Here is a 17,005-nt window from a genome sequence, read left to right on the forward strand (position 1 = left end):
GTAGATGGGAGAATGACGTCATCAGAGGGGGACAAGAGGAAAGGAAGGGACCCGGAAGTGGCCTGTTACCGAGTCCGGGTGAATTCAAGGCGGTGGTGCTTCGTTCTTTTTGCGGAAATAAAGAAAGAAAGTTAGTACCCCGTCGTTGTCCCCTGGTACGATATGCCACTCTGCTCGTTGGGTCTTTAAGCGGCTCCCTATGCATTCGTGCGTGACAGTATGTATTCATTTTCTTCTCTGAATATGTAATCAATAGATTATATAATATATGACTCTTCATTTATTAAAAGTAATCATTAAACATCATCACCTGTCAATTTCATAGACTGGGAGATTCTTATTTATTATAATATTGATTAATCAGCTTGTGGTTTAATGTTCTTTTTTCTCCCATGGGAGACAAAAAAGCTTTTTGGGAAGTTATTATCAAAATGTTTTTATTGTTTCATCAGAAATGTCACCATATGTTAATTTATTTCAATTGATTATTGAATTAAACCTGTTTCTCCATAACAAAACTCAATGCTGAGTAGCCTTCATAGGAAGCTTCTATAAAATATCTACAAGCAAAATGGTTTAAATTAATTGTGTATCATAAATACAGTACAGTAACTTTGAACACGAGTCATGGAGCTTGAGTAAACATCAGTAATTTATTATAAAATACAGCCAAAGTCATAACATTACAAGAAAATGTCTGACTATGTTTAACTTGGCAGTTCTGTGAATGCCTGTTTTAACTGAGGCCATCTTTCAGTTTGTCGATTTTCTCTGCTCAGTTAATCCAATTTTGCTGTTGCGCTGGGTCATATCCTACTGTAGCAGTATCTGGCACAAGGCAGGACCAATGGCAGCTCACCGCCAGCCTCACTCACATTCACACTGCAGTCATAAGTGGAGAGCCAGCCATTGACCAGCACATTTCATAGAGTGCTCAGAAAAAAATCACACAGATCTGGGGAGAACATGCAGACCCCCAGAGATGGACAGCGGGTTTGGGATAGAAACCCAGAGCCAGCAGTGCTAAGGCATACATTTAATATCATTTTACTGTTCGCTTCCCGGGTCATCCCTCCGTGGAGTTTGCATGTTCTCCCCGTGTCTGCGTGGGTTTCCTCCGGGCGCTCCGGTTTCCTCCCACAGTCCAAAGACATGCAGGTTAGGTGGATTGGTGATTCTAAATTGGCCCTAGTGTGTGCTTGGTGTGTGGGTGTGTTTGTGTGTGTCCTGCGGTGGGTTGGCACCCTGCCCAGGATTGGTTCCTGCCTTGTGCCCTGTGTTGGCTGGGATTGGCTCCAGCAGACCCCGTGACCCTGTGTTCGGATTCAGCGGGTTAGAAATTGGATGGATGGATGGATGTTCTTTCACAGAAACCATGATATCCATTACACGATTACAGAGGGATCACAGCAAATTGCGCATTTGTAACTCTTTTGACTTTCTGAAAGTGGGCTTTAAAGGAAGAGTGTAAGTTTCTGCTACTAGATGAGACTTTTACATACACTGAGGACAGAGTTTGGCAAATTTAGCGAAGATAGAGAATAAGCATGAAATAAAAGATAAACTTAACATAGTGTATAATTTAAAACTAAGAGTGTACTCAGAAGTGGGCAGACAGCAAAGTTTAAAGCTGGCCATTGACATAAAAAGAGAAACATATTTTTATAGGCTAAAGTTACACAGAAAACCATTCAGGCAAAGATCGACGTCTTCATAATGCTACCCCCATATAATATAATAAACTTCTCAAATAGTTCTTAGCTTTTAGTGAACATATCAGAAATAATTTTCACCATATATATAAATATATGTTCATCACCCTACTTATGATACAAATTTATCATGAAGCAATTCTTTGCCTGAAAATTCAGTCTTAAAAAAAAAAGTGAGTGCCCAATGCACACCTTTGAAGCACCATGATCTCTGTTTGGGCCATTTGACTTTTATGTTTTCAAAGTTCAAACCATCATTGGACTTTTTAAACTCCTCTCGGACACTGTTACTCAGGGGGGACTCCTTGTTGCAGAAAGACATTTAACTCTGTAGATAAGAGAGTCATTTTTATCAAAATCTAAAACAAAGACATACGTGGTCCGATGCAGTGCTACAATGCCCCGTCATTCCTGTGTGGGTTTCCATGCCCACATTCTTTTTTAGCTCTCTAAAAGCATAAGTGACTTGATTTGCAAACAGTTCAGTAAGTCGAAACACAGCCCATTTCTTGCCAGGGCTAGGTATTTGTACTTAAGACATGTGGAAGCCGGCCCGGACACAGACAGGCAGACACGTTGACGTCACCCAACACACGTTTATTTACAATCTTATTTACATAAAAGTGCACCACAAACTCCCAAAAGTCCCCAAAGTCCAGGCCACAACACAAATGCCTTTCTCTTCATGTCGCCTCCTTGTCTCTCCTCCCGAGCTCCGTCCTTCTCCACTCCCGACTCAAGCCAACAAATGGAGGGAGGCAGCCCCTTTTATAGTCACCCGGATGTGCTCCAGGTGCTTCCCAGCAATCTTCCACTAGCACTCCCCAGTGTGGCGGAAGTGCCGGCTGCGTACCCACAAGCACTCCGGGTGTCTCCGCTTCTCTTCCCCCCAGCACTTCCAGGTGTGGCAGAAGGGCTGAGGTCCAAAGGCATTGGGGCACCCCCTGTGTTCTGTACCTGTGGTCCCCATAGGTACCAGGGCGGTCGCCCCCACGTGGTCTGGGGAAGGTGCAAACCCCCTTCTGGTCCTCCAGGGCGTCCCAGCCGGGTCGCCCCCCCCAGCCACCTGCGACAGACATCAGTACGAGAAGTGAGCAAATGTGGAATGGCTGAGGTTCAGTGCAAGGAAAACAGAGAAATCTACAGTTCTACTAAAATGAACACAAAGGAAAGCATAAAGACACTGGTTCAGTACCTTCCGTGACACAGGTAGCATCTTTTGTAAGAAAAGTGTTAGTACAACAATAAGACGCACATCACTTTTTAATAGTTTTGAAGACAACACCGGTGTGTACAAACAATAGTGAACTGCAAAGAGCCTTTGGGGGAATCCTCATAAGAGTGTGCTAGAGTAAAATAAAAAACATGCATGACCTAAAGTAAAAACAACATTGACAAAACAGTTAACAGCTTTGTCCTTTTAATTTATAATATCTACATTTTTTAAAAGCAATAATTTATGATAATATATTACAGGTGTACAGCATAATAGATTGTTTTCTTCAGCAATTTCTTTAAATCAAGCCCCAGTCAACAAAAAAAGTAAAGAGCAAAAGGAAAAGTTGTAAAGGTTGTCTCAGTTCAGGAGTTCACTCGAGACAATGTAATGTCCTGTCATCAGCTGCCTGTGTTCCAGTCTTTGGATGTCAGAGCATCCTTCTGAGCCAGTGGAGGGACGGAAACCTGCTTGTGGTGCCAGGGCTCATCAGGGTGCCTCTGACAGTGCAGCAGACCCTCTGTCTTGCTACACCCCCCACCCCTTCTGTTATACAATTATGCATATTTTAGGAAGTCAGTGTGCACTTTGAGGAAATTCTGAAGGACTGGAAAATGGCAAATATTATCCTGTTATATAAAAAGGGTGACCAGGCAGGTCCAGACAACTATAGGCCAGTAAGCTTAACATGCATCACAAGTAAATGAATGGAAGGAATTTTTAAGGATAAGATTGAACAACACATGGCAAGAACAGGAGTTATTAGGAACAGTCAGCATGGGTTCAGAAGAGGGAGGTCGTGTTTTACCAACATGCTGGAATTTTATGAGGAAGCAACAAAAGATATGATCAAAGTGGAGCTTATGATATTTATCTGGACTTTCAGAAAGCATTTGATAAAGTGCCACATGAGAGGTTGGGCATCAAAATAAAAGAAGTGGGAGTTCAGGGTGATGTTTGTAGATGGGTGCAGAATTGGCTCAGACACAGGAAGCAGAGGGTGATGGTGCAAGGAACCTCATGAGAACTTGCTGATGTTAAGAGTGGTGTTTCACAGGGGTCAGTGCTAGGGCCGCTGCTATTTTTTATATATATAAATAATTTACATAGGAATATAAATAACACACTGTAGTACTAGGGTGTTGTACCATGTTAGCCATTATGAATGTAGAGAAAAGTCAAGCAAAATGACACCTTTTATTGGCTAACTAAAAAGATTACAATATGCAAGCTTTCGAGGCAACTCAGACCCCTTCTTCAGGCAAGATGTAATACAGAAACTGGAGTTTCCTATGTTTATATACACACTCTAGGACAAGAAACAACATTGGTAAATATTTAAATGAGAAATTTTGAATGTAAAAAATTAATAGATTCATTCAGGCTAGGGTTAATTTAACAAGAGAGAAAAGAACAATGTATTGTCAAGATCTCTGGATAAGATAACTGTCCAACAATGTCTTTTGAAGTTTGAAATGAGTTTTTTCAAAACAATGTGGATCTGTAGACAGGTTGTCTGTCATTCTGACAGATGTAAACAATCCTTATATCTGGCCATAAAACTCTTGTCTTTATTCAATCCATGTTGTAAAGTATTAAATTTTAGCATGAGTTTAACTTCCCATTCTTTTCTCTCTTGCTGTGTTTTGAAGTTGCCCATAAGCACTGTGACTTTAAAGTCCTTCTCACAGTGTCCATTGCTGTTGAAGTGGGCCGCCACAGGAACATCTGTGTGGCCATGTTTAATGTGGAACCTGTGTAAATTCATTCTCTGGCGGAGTGTTTGTCCAGTTTCTCCCACATAGAGTGCAGTGTCAGGACATTTCATGCAGAAAATTAGGTAGACTACATTAGATGATCTGCAGGAAAATGATCCCTTGATGTGATGTTCAAGTCGGCAGTATGGTATAACTATAATAACACACTGGTTAAGTTTGCTGATGATATCGAAGACAGGTGGATTAGCAGATAATTTGGAATCCATTATATCATTACAGAAGGACTTGGATAGCTTACAGGCTTGGGCAGATTTGTGGCAGATGAAATTTAATGTCAGTAAATGTAAAGTATTACACATAGGAAGTAAAAATGTTAGGTCTGAATACACAATGGAAAATGGAAAATCGAGAGTACACCTTATGAGAAGGATTTAGGAGTCATAGTGGACTCTAAGCTATCGACTTCCCGACAGTGTTCAGAAGCCATTAAGAAGGCTAACAGAATGTTCGGTTATATAGCACGATGTGTGGAGTACAAGTCACAGGAGGTTATGCTCAACCTTTATAATGCACTGGTGAGGCCTCATCTTGAGTACTGTGTGCAGTTTTGGTCTCCAGGCTACAAAAAAAGGACATAGCAGCACTAGAAAAGGTCCAGAGAATAGCAACTAGACTGATTCCAGGGCTACAGGGGATGAATTATGAGGAAAAATTGAAAGAGCTGAGCCTATACAGTTTAAGCAAAAGAAGATTAAGAGGTGACATGATTGAAGTGTTTAAAATCATAAGTGTACAGTGGAATGAGACTGTTATTTTAAAATGAGTTTTTTTATGGTGACAAGAACATGGAGACACAGTTGGAAACTTGTTAAGGGTAAACTTCGCACAAGCAAAGAGTTAAGAGTTTGTCTTCACACAGAGAACCATGGACACATAGAGTAAGCTACTAAGTAGATTGGTAGACAGTAGGACTTTAGGGACTTGCAAAACCTAACTTGATATAATTTTAGAAGAATTAAGTGGATAGGACTGGCTTGCTTTGTTGGGCTGAATGACATGTTCTAGTCTGAATGTTTCTAATGTTTTAAAATCTATAATTACTTTGGTGACTGAAAATAAAAAGCTGAATCCAGAGCTGTATAACTAGACTGGCCTCCATTGATTAGATTTTGTTTTTCTAATTTAAGTTCATTTAGCCTGTCCTTCAGCCATTGTGGATGGTATAGGATTCTTCCAGGTGTGTAAAATCAGCTGGCAAGTCTGCAGGGTAACAGATATGCTGGACGTATCTTTGAAGATGGGTTTACGTTCAAGATAAATCTAACAAGAGCAGTAGGTGATTACATGTTTATTGAGACACTAAAGTGAAAACACACAGGGTTCATACTTGGAGACATGAATATAGTGTACATGGCATATAGTTGTGGCCAAAAGTTTTGACAGTGACACAAGTATTGGTTTTCACAAGGTTTGCTGCTTCAGTGTTTTTGTCAGATGTTTCTATGGTATACTGAAGTATAATTACAAGCATTTCATGAAATTCAAAGGCTTTTATTGACAATTACATTAAGTTTTTGCAAAGAGTCAATACAGTAATCCCTCGCTACTTCGCGGTTCACTTTTTGCGGATTCACGACTTTGCGGATTTTATATGTAAGCATATCTAAATTCATAACGTGGATTTTTCGCTGCTTCGCGGGTTTCTGCAGACAATGGGTCTTTTTACTTGCTTCCTCAGTTGGTTTGCCCAGTTGACTTCATACAAGAGATGCTATTGGCGGATGGCTGAGAAGCTACCCAATCAGAGCACGCAGTTAAGTTCCTGTGTGCTGCTGATTGGCTCAGCGACGGAGTGTTGCATTAACCAGGAAGTCTTATCTCACTCATTCATCATTAACGTGCTAATGCTTCAGGGGCCATGTCCAAGCACCAACAGAAGATGCAAATGATTGCAGAAAAGGTCAAAGTTTTGGATATGTTGAAGGAAGGGAACAGCTACACCGCTGCAGGACATCGATTCTTTTTATTTAAAAAGGAGGAAAAGCATATAAGATCTACGGCCGCAGTGTCCTTTAACCAGGGTGCAAAACGAGTTGCAAGTGGACGTGATAAGGCAGTACAAGTCTGGATGGAATCTGCTTTAGGAATCTTTGCAACAAGGTCGACGACGTCATGACCGCCTACAAGCTGCTACGTGTACTTCGCTATACAGTAAGTGTAAACTTATCTACCGATTTCATATTGCTTAGCAGTTGTCCCTGTTTTTAATAGAGTAAATGGTGGGTTGTAAACAATACAGGGAGGGTTTAAAAACGTCCAAATACACGTTAAATAATTAAATAAATATAGTGTCCCTACTTCGCGGAAATTCAGTTATCGCGGTCGGCCTTGGAACCTATCTCCCGCGATAAGTGAGGGATTACTGTATTTGCATTGTTGGTCCTTCTTTTTCAAGACCTCTGCAATTCACCCTGGCATGCTGTCAATCAACTTCTGGGCCAGATCCTGACTGATGGCAGCACATTCTTGCATATTCAATGCTTGGAGTTTTTCAGAATGTGTGGTTGTTTGTTTGTCCACCTGCCTCTTGAGGATTGAATACAAGTTCTCAATGGGATTAAGGACCAGTGAGTTTCCTGGCCATGGATCCAAAATTTCTATGTTTTGTTCCCCAAGCCACTTAGCTATCACTTTTGCCTTATGGCACGGTGCTCCATCATGCTAAAAAAGGCATTGTTTGTCACCCAACTGTTCTTGGATGGTTGGGAGAAGTTGCTCTTGGAGGATGTTTTGGTACCATTCTTTATTCATGGCTGTGTTCTTTGGCAAAATTGTGAGTGAGCCCACTCCCTTGGCTGAACCCCACATATGAATGGTCTCAGGATGCTTTACTGTTGGCATGACACAGGACTGATGGTAACACTCACCTTTTCTTCTGCGGACAATCATTTTTCCGGATGCCCCAAACAATCAGAAAGGGGATTCATCAGAGAAAATGACTTTACCCCTCATCAGTCCAGTCCCTGTACCTTTTGCAGAATATCAGTCTGTCCCTGATGTTTTTCTTGGAGAGAAGTGGCTTCTTTGCTGCCCATCTTGACACCTGGCCATCCTCCAAAAGTCTTCACCTCACTGTGTGTGCAGATGCACTCACACCTGCCTGCTGCCATTCCTGAGCAAGCTCTACACTGGTGGTGCCCCGATCCCGCGGCTGAAGCAACTATAGGAGACAGTCCTGGCACTTGCTGGACTTTCTTGTGTACCCAGAAGCCTTCTTCAGCACAATTGAACCTCTCTATTCTAACTCAATCAGCATGACAGAGTGATCTCCAGCCTTGTCCTCATCAACACTCTCACCTGTGTTAACAAGAGGATCACTGAAATGATGTCAGCAGGTCCTTTTGTGGAAGGGCTGAAATGCATTGGAAATGTGTTTTTTGGGATTAAGTTACTTTTCATGGCAAAGAGGGACTCTGCAATTAATTGCATTTCATCTGATCACTCTTCATAACATTCTGGAGTCTATGCAAATTGCCATCATAAAAACAGAGGCAGCAACTTTGTGAAAATGAATATTTGTGTCATTCTCAAAACCTTTGGCTATGACTGTACCACCTTAAAAGGTGCTAGGCCATGTTGACCTTCGATTGATGGAGTCTCTGCTGTATTGTCTGTTGCTTTACTGCGTCTAAGGGGAGCTGTTTTGAAAGCCTTGACTTGATTTTGAGATCACTCTTTTTCGACAAGAATGTTTAATCTTAGTAACTATAATTTAGACATAGGGAGATGTTTTTGAAATCAAGATATGTTATAGTGAACAAAATCTCTGATTTGCAAATAATAAAAAAAATATATTTGAAGCAAGTATCATTTCCATTGTAAGTCTGTAAGGGTTCCAATATCATGCTTATACTAGAAAGTAAATGATAGATATTTCAGAAATGAGAAATACATGTGCTTTTCTTCTAAGGGCTCGTTTATACTTCACGCTCAGAACGCATACGCGTCATGGCTGCCACGCATTCCCAGCATTCATTTGACGCGTCCTCTAAGCAGGTCCTCAGAAATTAACGCGACACGTGCACGAGTTGCAGTACCAGCAAAAAGTTGGGGGGCACAGTGTGCTAAAAGTTGGAATGTGACGTCAGAGTCTCTGGTTACTATCTACATGTGACAGAAAGCCGCTTTGCGGATCCTACGAGATCGGTGTGCGCGCTTCGATATTTGATGAATGGTTCAAAGTGGTGAAGCAAAATGCTGACAGATGCTTTCGTGGTGCTTTTATAATCAAGCGTCACATATTTCCGATCGTAATGACACGATACATTTTAAAAGTCTCACATACTATGTTTTGTGCTGTCTTTTTTTTTCTGGAGCTTCTTCCTGACCTGACAGCAGCGGCAAACAGCAATAGATCGCCACACTGAGCACATTAAATGTATGCTATTCCAACTCTCTGCACATTTAGAATTCTTAGATTTATACTTGATATCACTTTCATGATGAAATGCATTAAAGTATGTATGTTACATTTTACAGATAAATCATTAACTTTGTTTAAATAATGAATACTGTTAAATTACACATACGGTGGAGGAGTGTTAGCGCTGCTGTTTTGCAGGGAATCATGTCGCTGATATTCCCTGTCTGGAGTTTACAGTAATCCCTCCTCCATCGCGGGGGTTGCGTTCCAGAGCCACCTGCGAAATAAGAAAATCCGCGAAGTAGAAACCATATGTTTATATGGTTATTTTTATATTGTCATGCTTGGGTCACAGATTTGCGCAGAAACACAGGAGGTTGTAGAGAGACAGGAACGTTATTCAAACACTGCAAACAAACATTTCTCTCTTTTTCAAAAGTTTAAACTGTGCACCATGACAAGACAGAGATGACAGCTCTGTCTCACAATTAAAAGAATGCAAACATATCTTCCTCTTCAAAGGAGTGCGTGTCAGGAGCACAGAATGTCACATAGATAGAGAAAAGCAAACAAATCAATAGGGCTGTTTGGCTTTTAAGTATGCGAAGCACCGCGGCACAAAGCTGTTGAAGGCGGCAGCTCACACCCCCTCCGTCAGGAGCAGACAAAGAGAGAGAGAGAGAGAGAGAGACAGATAAAAACAAAGTCAAAAATCAATACGTGCCCTTCGAGCTTTTAAGTATGCGAAGCACCGTGCAGCATGTCGTTTCAGGAAGCAGCTGCACAGAAGGTAGCAACGTGAAGATAATCTTTCAGCATTTTTAGACGAGTGTCCTTATCGTCTAGGTGTGCGAACAGCTCCCCTGCTCAATCCCCCTACATCAGGATCAGAGAAAGTCAGCGCGAGAGAGAGAGAGAGAAAAGTAAGTTGGGTAGCTTCTCAGCCATCTGCCAATAGCGTCCCTTGTATGAAATCAACTGGGCAAACCAACTGAGGAAGCATGTACCAGAAATTAAAAAACCCATTGTCCGCAGAAATCCGCAAACCAGCAAAAAATCCGCGATATATATTTAAATATGCTTACATATAAAATCCGCGATGGAGTGAAGCCGCGAAAGGCGAAGCGCGATATAGCGAGGGATTACTGTACATGATTTCCTGCTGGGTTTTCAACCTTGTTCTCTGGTTTCCTTCCAAAGATATGCAGATTTGGTGACACTAAAATGACGCCAGCGTGTATGTGTGTGCTTGTATTCACCTTGCGATGAGCTGATGCCCCGCCCAGGGATTGTTTCTCACTCGTGCCCAATGCTTGCTGGAATGGACACATCTCTGGATTGATGGATTTAATCATTAAACACCCTTTTCAGAGATATTGCGGTAATGTGTCCTCTGAGTTTAATGGGTGTTCCAGGCAATTCACAACACAGTGAAGCCGAACCTGTTCTCACCGTGATGATATCTTGCACTGCCACCTGGTGGATTCCTCCAGATTTACTTAAAGTATGTGCACAAGTATAAACAGTACAATGCTTGTGTAGCAGGAGCGTCCACTGCAGCATGTGTCGCGTTGTGTGAAGTATAAACCTGGCCTAAGGGTGAACTTAACCTAACAGTACTGATGAAGAGTGAACCTGCTGCCTACACCAATATTAAATATTCAGTAAGTTATGAACCAGTGGGCTTTGGGAATGGTTATGGCAAAAAATAGAGGTATTTGGAAAAAAAGAGAAAGAAATACAAGACTCTATTTCCACAGTAAGTTATTGTGGTATGGACAGAGAGATATGGAGAACTCATAGAACATAACTCAAGTGTCAGTCCTGTTTCTGAAGGAACATTTTTTAATATCAAATAAGTAAAGGACATTGCCCTTATCAAAAGAGGATTCAGATCTTAAAGCAAGGCAAAAAGTTAAAGAGACAGAATACACTGAAATAAACACACCTCTTTGGAATAATACTCGTTCGGAACTCATTCCTTCTTCCTAACAGTACAGCTGTTTATTGAGGTACTTGAGAAGACCCTGCTTAGTGCTCTCTAGACACAGAGTTTGATGGCGGAAGTCTTCTAAAGTTGTGGCACTCAGATATGTAAATGTGCGTAGCACGGTGAAAGGAACCATGTTACATAAAACCATGAAATTGTATACCTTCCCTCAAATATGTTATAAATGCATCTACTATATATAAAACACATGATGAAGTAAACAGTCGCGGTCAGATCCACAGAGTAACATTCCATCTGCTTACAAGGAGAATCTTTGTTCTGAGTTCCTGAGACATTTTACTTTTATGCAGATAAAATAGAAGCCATTAGACAGCAATGGTAAAAATGAATGTTTGAATGAAGCCATCTGGAATTTGAAAGTGCAGTTTTATGAAGACTCTCATTTTTGTGCCAAACCCAAACCTACACAATGTGGAAAATAAAAAAAAAAATCTAAATTCTTTTCTGCATCCAATAATAGTAGTGCTTCTGGTTGTTTGGTTGTTCTGATAATGATGAACTCTGTACTACTTAAAGCAGGTAGCAGAGGTTAAAGATAAAGTGTCTGTCCTTAGTAAGCTCTGTCTGGCCCTGTAAAATCATGGATGGCTTATGTTTTCTTGACACATTTGCAAACCCAGAGCAACAGCTAAGAGAGATCAGAGTCCAGTCAACCAAAGGATTTATTGAGGTACACACAGGAAAACAGAATGGGATGCAAATAAGAAGGTAACACATCATGAACAAGGGAGAACACCAACACCTCTCTAACTACCCTGCAGTAACAAAGTTAGCCTTCAGGTGCCTCAAAGAGCATTCTGCTTCTCCTCGCCCGCCCACCTCCGTTACTTCTCTCTGGTCTCCACTGTCTTTTACAAGGTGAGCTCTTGCATCTGCTCCTCTCTTGACTCCAAGCTCAACCCAACTGATGGTCAGAGGCTCATTTTAAAAGCATTGTGCTATGATGAGGGTATGCTGACGGCAGTGCACTTTGTGGGCACAAATTCAAAATGAAGGAAAAGCACTGATTGACAGAAAGTGTCACTGTGTGCATGGAGGACAGGACAAAAGATGGTGTGCCAGTCTGGAGCTGACAGTGAAAAAAATGTTCCCTGTTACGTTTTATAATGGCTCCCTTCTATGTTTGTAGAGGTCTCTTTAGGGGATTACAGTCTCTATCTCATGTGGGTCTTAACTTAGAGTACATTTCAGTATTTTTACAATTTGAATATTAAAAATGAAATTGAAGGTTTAATATCTCCACACTGAGCATCCTTTTGCTCCAGACACCACTTATGTGACTTGGGTTTGTGGTCCAGTGGGGTGGTAATCCAGCCGACCAAGAGAGGTTTTAGCCTGGCTGTATGTGGAAACACAGTGAGAAATGTTCATAATTTGGATGCAGTCAGTTAAAGCAGGCATGTGAATTCTGCAGACCACAAATCATAACATGGAGTGGTGGTCTCATAGTCAGTCAGTCATTATCCATTATCCCACTATATCCTAACACAGGGTTATGAGGAACTGCTGGAGCCAATCCCAGGCAACACAGGGCACAAGGCAGGAACAAATCCCAGGCAGGGCGCCAGCCCACCGCAGGGCACACACATCTACACACCTACACACCCAGCACACACTAGGGACAATTTTGGACTGTGGGTGGAAACCCAGGCAGACACGGGGAGAACATGCAAAGTCCACGCAGGGAGGACCCGAGAAGTGAACCCAGGTCTCCTAACTGCGAGACAGCAGCGCTACACACTGTGCCACCGTGCCGCCTACGGTCTCATATTCAAACCACAAAACATTAAAATTCAGTGATGCAGTGCATCCAGGCTCTCTCTTTATAAACCCTTGAAGGGAAGCTCTTTTGTGTTGTCTGCATTCTGTATGTGTTACTAGTTTAAATGACTTGGCTGAAGACCAGATCACGTTTTTATGAGTAAGGGTGTGATAATGTGACCTGCTGTGAATTTGGCCCTTCTTCACTTGAAGTGTTTTGTAGTTCAGAAAAATGATGTGTTAGGTGAATGAGTAAATTAGGTATGAGAGCAAAAGGATTGTAGGGCTAATAAAAGAACACTAATACATAGCAATTTGGATTCATCCTCTGATTATAATGGATCTACTGTTGTGTCAAATTAAAACTGAGACCATTTTCATACCAGGTATCTCACTATACTTGTGACTCCCTTCCAATGCTAATGTAGTGAACTCCTAAGTAAAATACATTCATTCCAAAATAAAATGTACGAGTCTGTGTTTCAGAGGCTCCACCGGAGCCAGACACTCAGTAACTGAGCTCATGACGCTCCTCTGACATGGAAACACGAAGGCTAACTCTTCTAATGAGACTGTAACTAGTGTGCTAGGAGTAGCACAGTCTCATGGAGATATTAGCTTTAAAGTACTCCTACTGCAGTAAAAGTAACTGGTAAAATGATCCAGCAAACACGGAATGTGTGCTGCTTGTAGGATATTCATTAAAATAACAAGTAAAATGTGATGGTAGCACATATAGGACAGTGTGGGAGTAGAAGAGATTTAGTTCCCAATTCTAAGCACATAACGGCCTATTCATGGATGACATAATTACTGGACTAATGACTAACATCTGATCACCTAAGAAAGACGACACCTTGAAAATCAAACAACAGACTGATTTCTGGGATTTTTTAAATAATGGATGGGAAACTAGAGACTATTTTTATTGAATGTCGTTAATAAGATTACTGTTCCTGAATATTCAAATGCCAGCATACTCTCACAACAGCAAATGGCAGATACCTGTGGACACTTGCCTATTTTAGAAAGTCCAGTTGCAAAATCAGCCTTTAAAGTTGTCGTAAAATAAAGTATCCTGAGTAATCTCAGTATTTACTGGTCTCTGTGACATTCATATTATGTTTTTTCATTATATGATTAAGTATTATTTGTTGTTCAGAAAAAAAACATCGACAAATTAACTTTGTAGGCATACAGGGTCAAGTTAAATAAGTATTCTGTGATGACCGCTCTTTCTAAAGCCTGTGCTAGAACTGTCGCTCAGGTATATCAAATCTGCCACTCCGGAGTCACATAAGAGGAAGATTCCTTACCAAAAATTGAAATTCAGGCCCTAATTCACATGTTACCTTTAATCAGTTTTTAAGAAGTGTCTTAATGTTATTTATTGGTAATTTGTCAATAATAAAGAAGAAAACATAAGTTGATACTTTCTTTTAATTAATAAAAATGTATTACCTCTTTTTCACATTTCTGTTACAGAAACCTAACATTGCTACTCACAAATTGTGCCTCTTTCTGATCTACAAGTCCAGTAGTTTATGTAGTATTTCCTAAAGTATATCTTGCATCTTTTTGAATTCCTGTCCCCAACTCAAATCAATTAAAACGTATGAATGTCTAATCATTTTTGCTACAACTCCAGTACAGTAGGTACTGAGATACATATATAATATATACATAACTGTGCTACCCATCTAAGCAATTAACATAGACCTCGGTGTTAACGTTTGCTGTGCTCCATGCAATGCATATGTTTCTGTTAAATGCTATTTGGTATGGCATTCATAATAAACGTGCTAATGTTTGTAATGTGCCATCTATTGGAATGACAAATGCAACGCATTTCATTACCAACAATGTTTGTCATGCACCATCCGTTGGAAATACAGACACATAGCAACCGGACAGATACACAGATAGACACACAGACAGGTATCATTTTATTAAGGTGGATATATATACACAAATCTGTATATATGTTATGTGTATGATTTTAAGTTTTATTGTTTCTTACCTATATTTTTAAGCAATCATTTGCCTGCCACTTTACCCTTGGCATATCTCTGTATCTACAATTTATTTTTTCGTTGAAAATTCTATCATTTTTATTCCCATGGAAGTGAAATTGAGAAGCAGAAAGAAAGCAGACCAAGATGAACATCTACTTCTCTCCCATTTGTGCATTAGATGTAATGTATATCATGGTGCCAACTAGCAGACTTCAGTGAGAGTCATTGAGAGTGACCCTGTTAATGTAAAATAACAACTGGTGTCTTTGATTTAAATGATCTACAATAAGGCTGTCAGTGTGCATCCACAAAAGGGAACATGAATGTTATAAATTCGACATTTCAGGTGTACTGGGTTGTGTTTGAAAAGATAAATACTCTACCCTCCATAAATACAGGGCTGTTGAAGTGCCAGTTGTCTTTTTTCCCATAGGTTTGAGTTACATGGATTTGACGCCATTTATTTCGGATATTCCCACACATAACCAAACACTTCAGAATTACACCACTGTATTACCTGGTGTTGAGCCCTCGAGAAGAAACAAAGTCAGAAGGACCACTGAGACCTAAATATCATGCACTTCACTTGTCCAGGTGTTTAATGCTGACTCATCAGCTTTCTGGAAGGTTCTGCAGTCCTGCCTGTTTCTCCCACACCGAACTGAGTAAAGGGATCTATTCTGCAGTGAAAAAGATTTAGAGCAACTCTTTTCATAGTAACATACCTGAAAACTCATGAAATGTTTGTATTCCAGGTGGAGAACGGAGCAGAATACATCTTAGAAACCATTGACTCACTGCAGAAGCACTCTTGGGTAGCTGATATCCAGGACTGTATAGAGCCCAGGTAAGAGCAGATCCACCCGTGGCAGTCCTGTACAAGAATGTAGAGACAGTGATAGTGATGGGACTTCAGTGGTCCAAAACCGAGGTGAGAATGCACACGCTAAGTTGTATTTAGCACAATCCTTTAATACCAAGATCTTTGCTGCTCAGGTGTGGGGTGGGGTGGTCGTAAGAGAAGGTGGCATCACTGTTTCCTACCAGAAGCATTAATGCAAAAAGAGATTTCCCCAAAAGAGAAATGTTAAAGATCCTGCACTTCAAATTAAAAGAATGGAATATAATGGGTATATGCTTGAGCTGATTCTAAGAGCAAATCCTCCGCTTCAAGGTTCTCACACGCCCTGATGCTTTCTGAGTTGGAGGCCCCTCTCCTTTATGTAGGCCTTACTCCAAATGGAAATGCTGCACTGAGCTTGCTGTTAAATTTTCATGAAAAGGTTGCAAGGAACAACAAGCTGAATAACAATGAAAACAAGACTTAAACCATTCCTGGATGGGATGCCAGTATGTCATGGGACACACTCATGCATGCACCAACCCTCACAGATATCCCAACAACCTTTGGGAAGGGACGGACGTCTGGATGTCTGCAGAAAACCCAGAAGGATTCAGGGTGAAAGTGCAGGACCCTGAAGTGCCGTCTTTCTGAATTCTGTCTTTTTCCCTGTGTTTGTAATATGACAGGAGCCTGCTGTGAGGAGTTTGTATGCTCACCTGTCCGTGTGGCATTCTCCTCAAGCTCATCACAACAAAGCTAACAGTTTTTGCTCAGTTAGACCAGGGAGTGTGTGGATGTGTGGCTGGGCAATAGGCTGGCGTGCTACTCAGGACTGATTCCTGCTTTGTACCTGATACTGCTCAGTTAGGCTCCAACCACCCACAATCCTGAATTGGATTAAGCAGGTTTGTGAATTGTGGCTTGTGTACATTAATAAAACTTTCAGTTAAGAACAGGGAATCCAGCACAGAAATGCGAATTTCCCTATTTCATTCTTTGAATTGTTTTTTTTTATGTCACCTCAGTGCCAGAGTCAGTGCTTCACATCCAGTTTGATTATCATAAATGTTTTAACCTTAAACGTGAGACAACAGCAAACAAACATAATTAGTTATCTTCAGAGTGATGTGGAAGAAACCTTTATTTTGCCATATTTTTTAAAAAATTTCAACAGAAAACATCAGTCCACAATTCCTGCGGCTGATTCTACTTCATTTACAGTATAAGCTTTGACAGTCAAGGAGTTGATTTCAATGTCAATTTATTTATATAGCACATTTAAAACAACATAGGAATGCTGTGGCC

At 40.8% G+C, this 17,005-nt stretch overlaps 1 protein-coding gene across 3 annotated transcripts in view; it reads left to right on the forward strand.

Annotated features, from left to right (window-relative positions):
• LOC114655879 (SH2B adapter protein 2) overlaps positions 1-17,005 on the forward strand; it is a 78,567-nt gene that overhangs the window by 48,126 nt on the left and 13,436 nt on the right. For all 3 annotated transcript variants that reach the window (XM_051930787.1, XM_028807164.2, XM_051930786.1), the window contains exon 4: positions 15,612-15,703. In XM_051930787.1, coding sequence (XP_051786747.1) covers positions 15,612-15,703 — 92 coding nt within the window. The remainder of the gene's footprint in view (positions 1-15,611; positions 15,704-17,005) is intronic.

Source organism: Erpetoichthys calabaricus, chromosome 8, assembly GCF_900747795.2.
Source record: "Erpetoichthys calabaricus chromosome 8, fErpCal1.3, whole genome shotgun sequence".
In the NCBI taxonomy this organism is placed as follows: domain Eukaryota; kingdom Metazoa; phylum Chordata; class Cladistia; order Polypteriformes; family Polypteridae; genus Erpetoichthys; species Erpetoichthys calabaricus.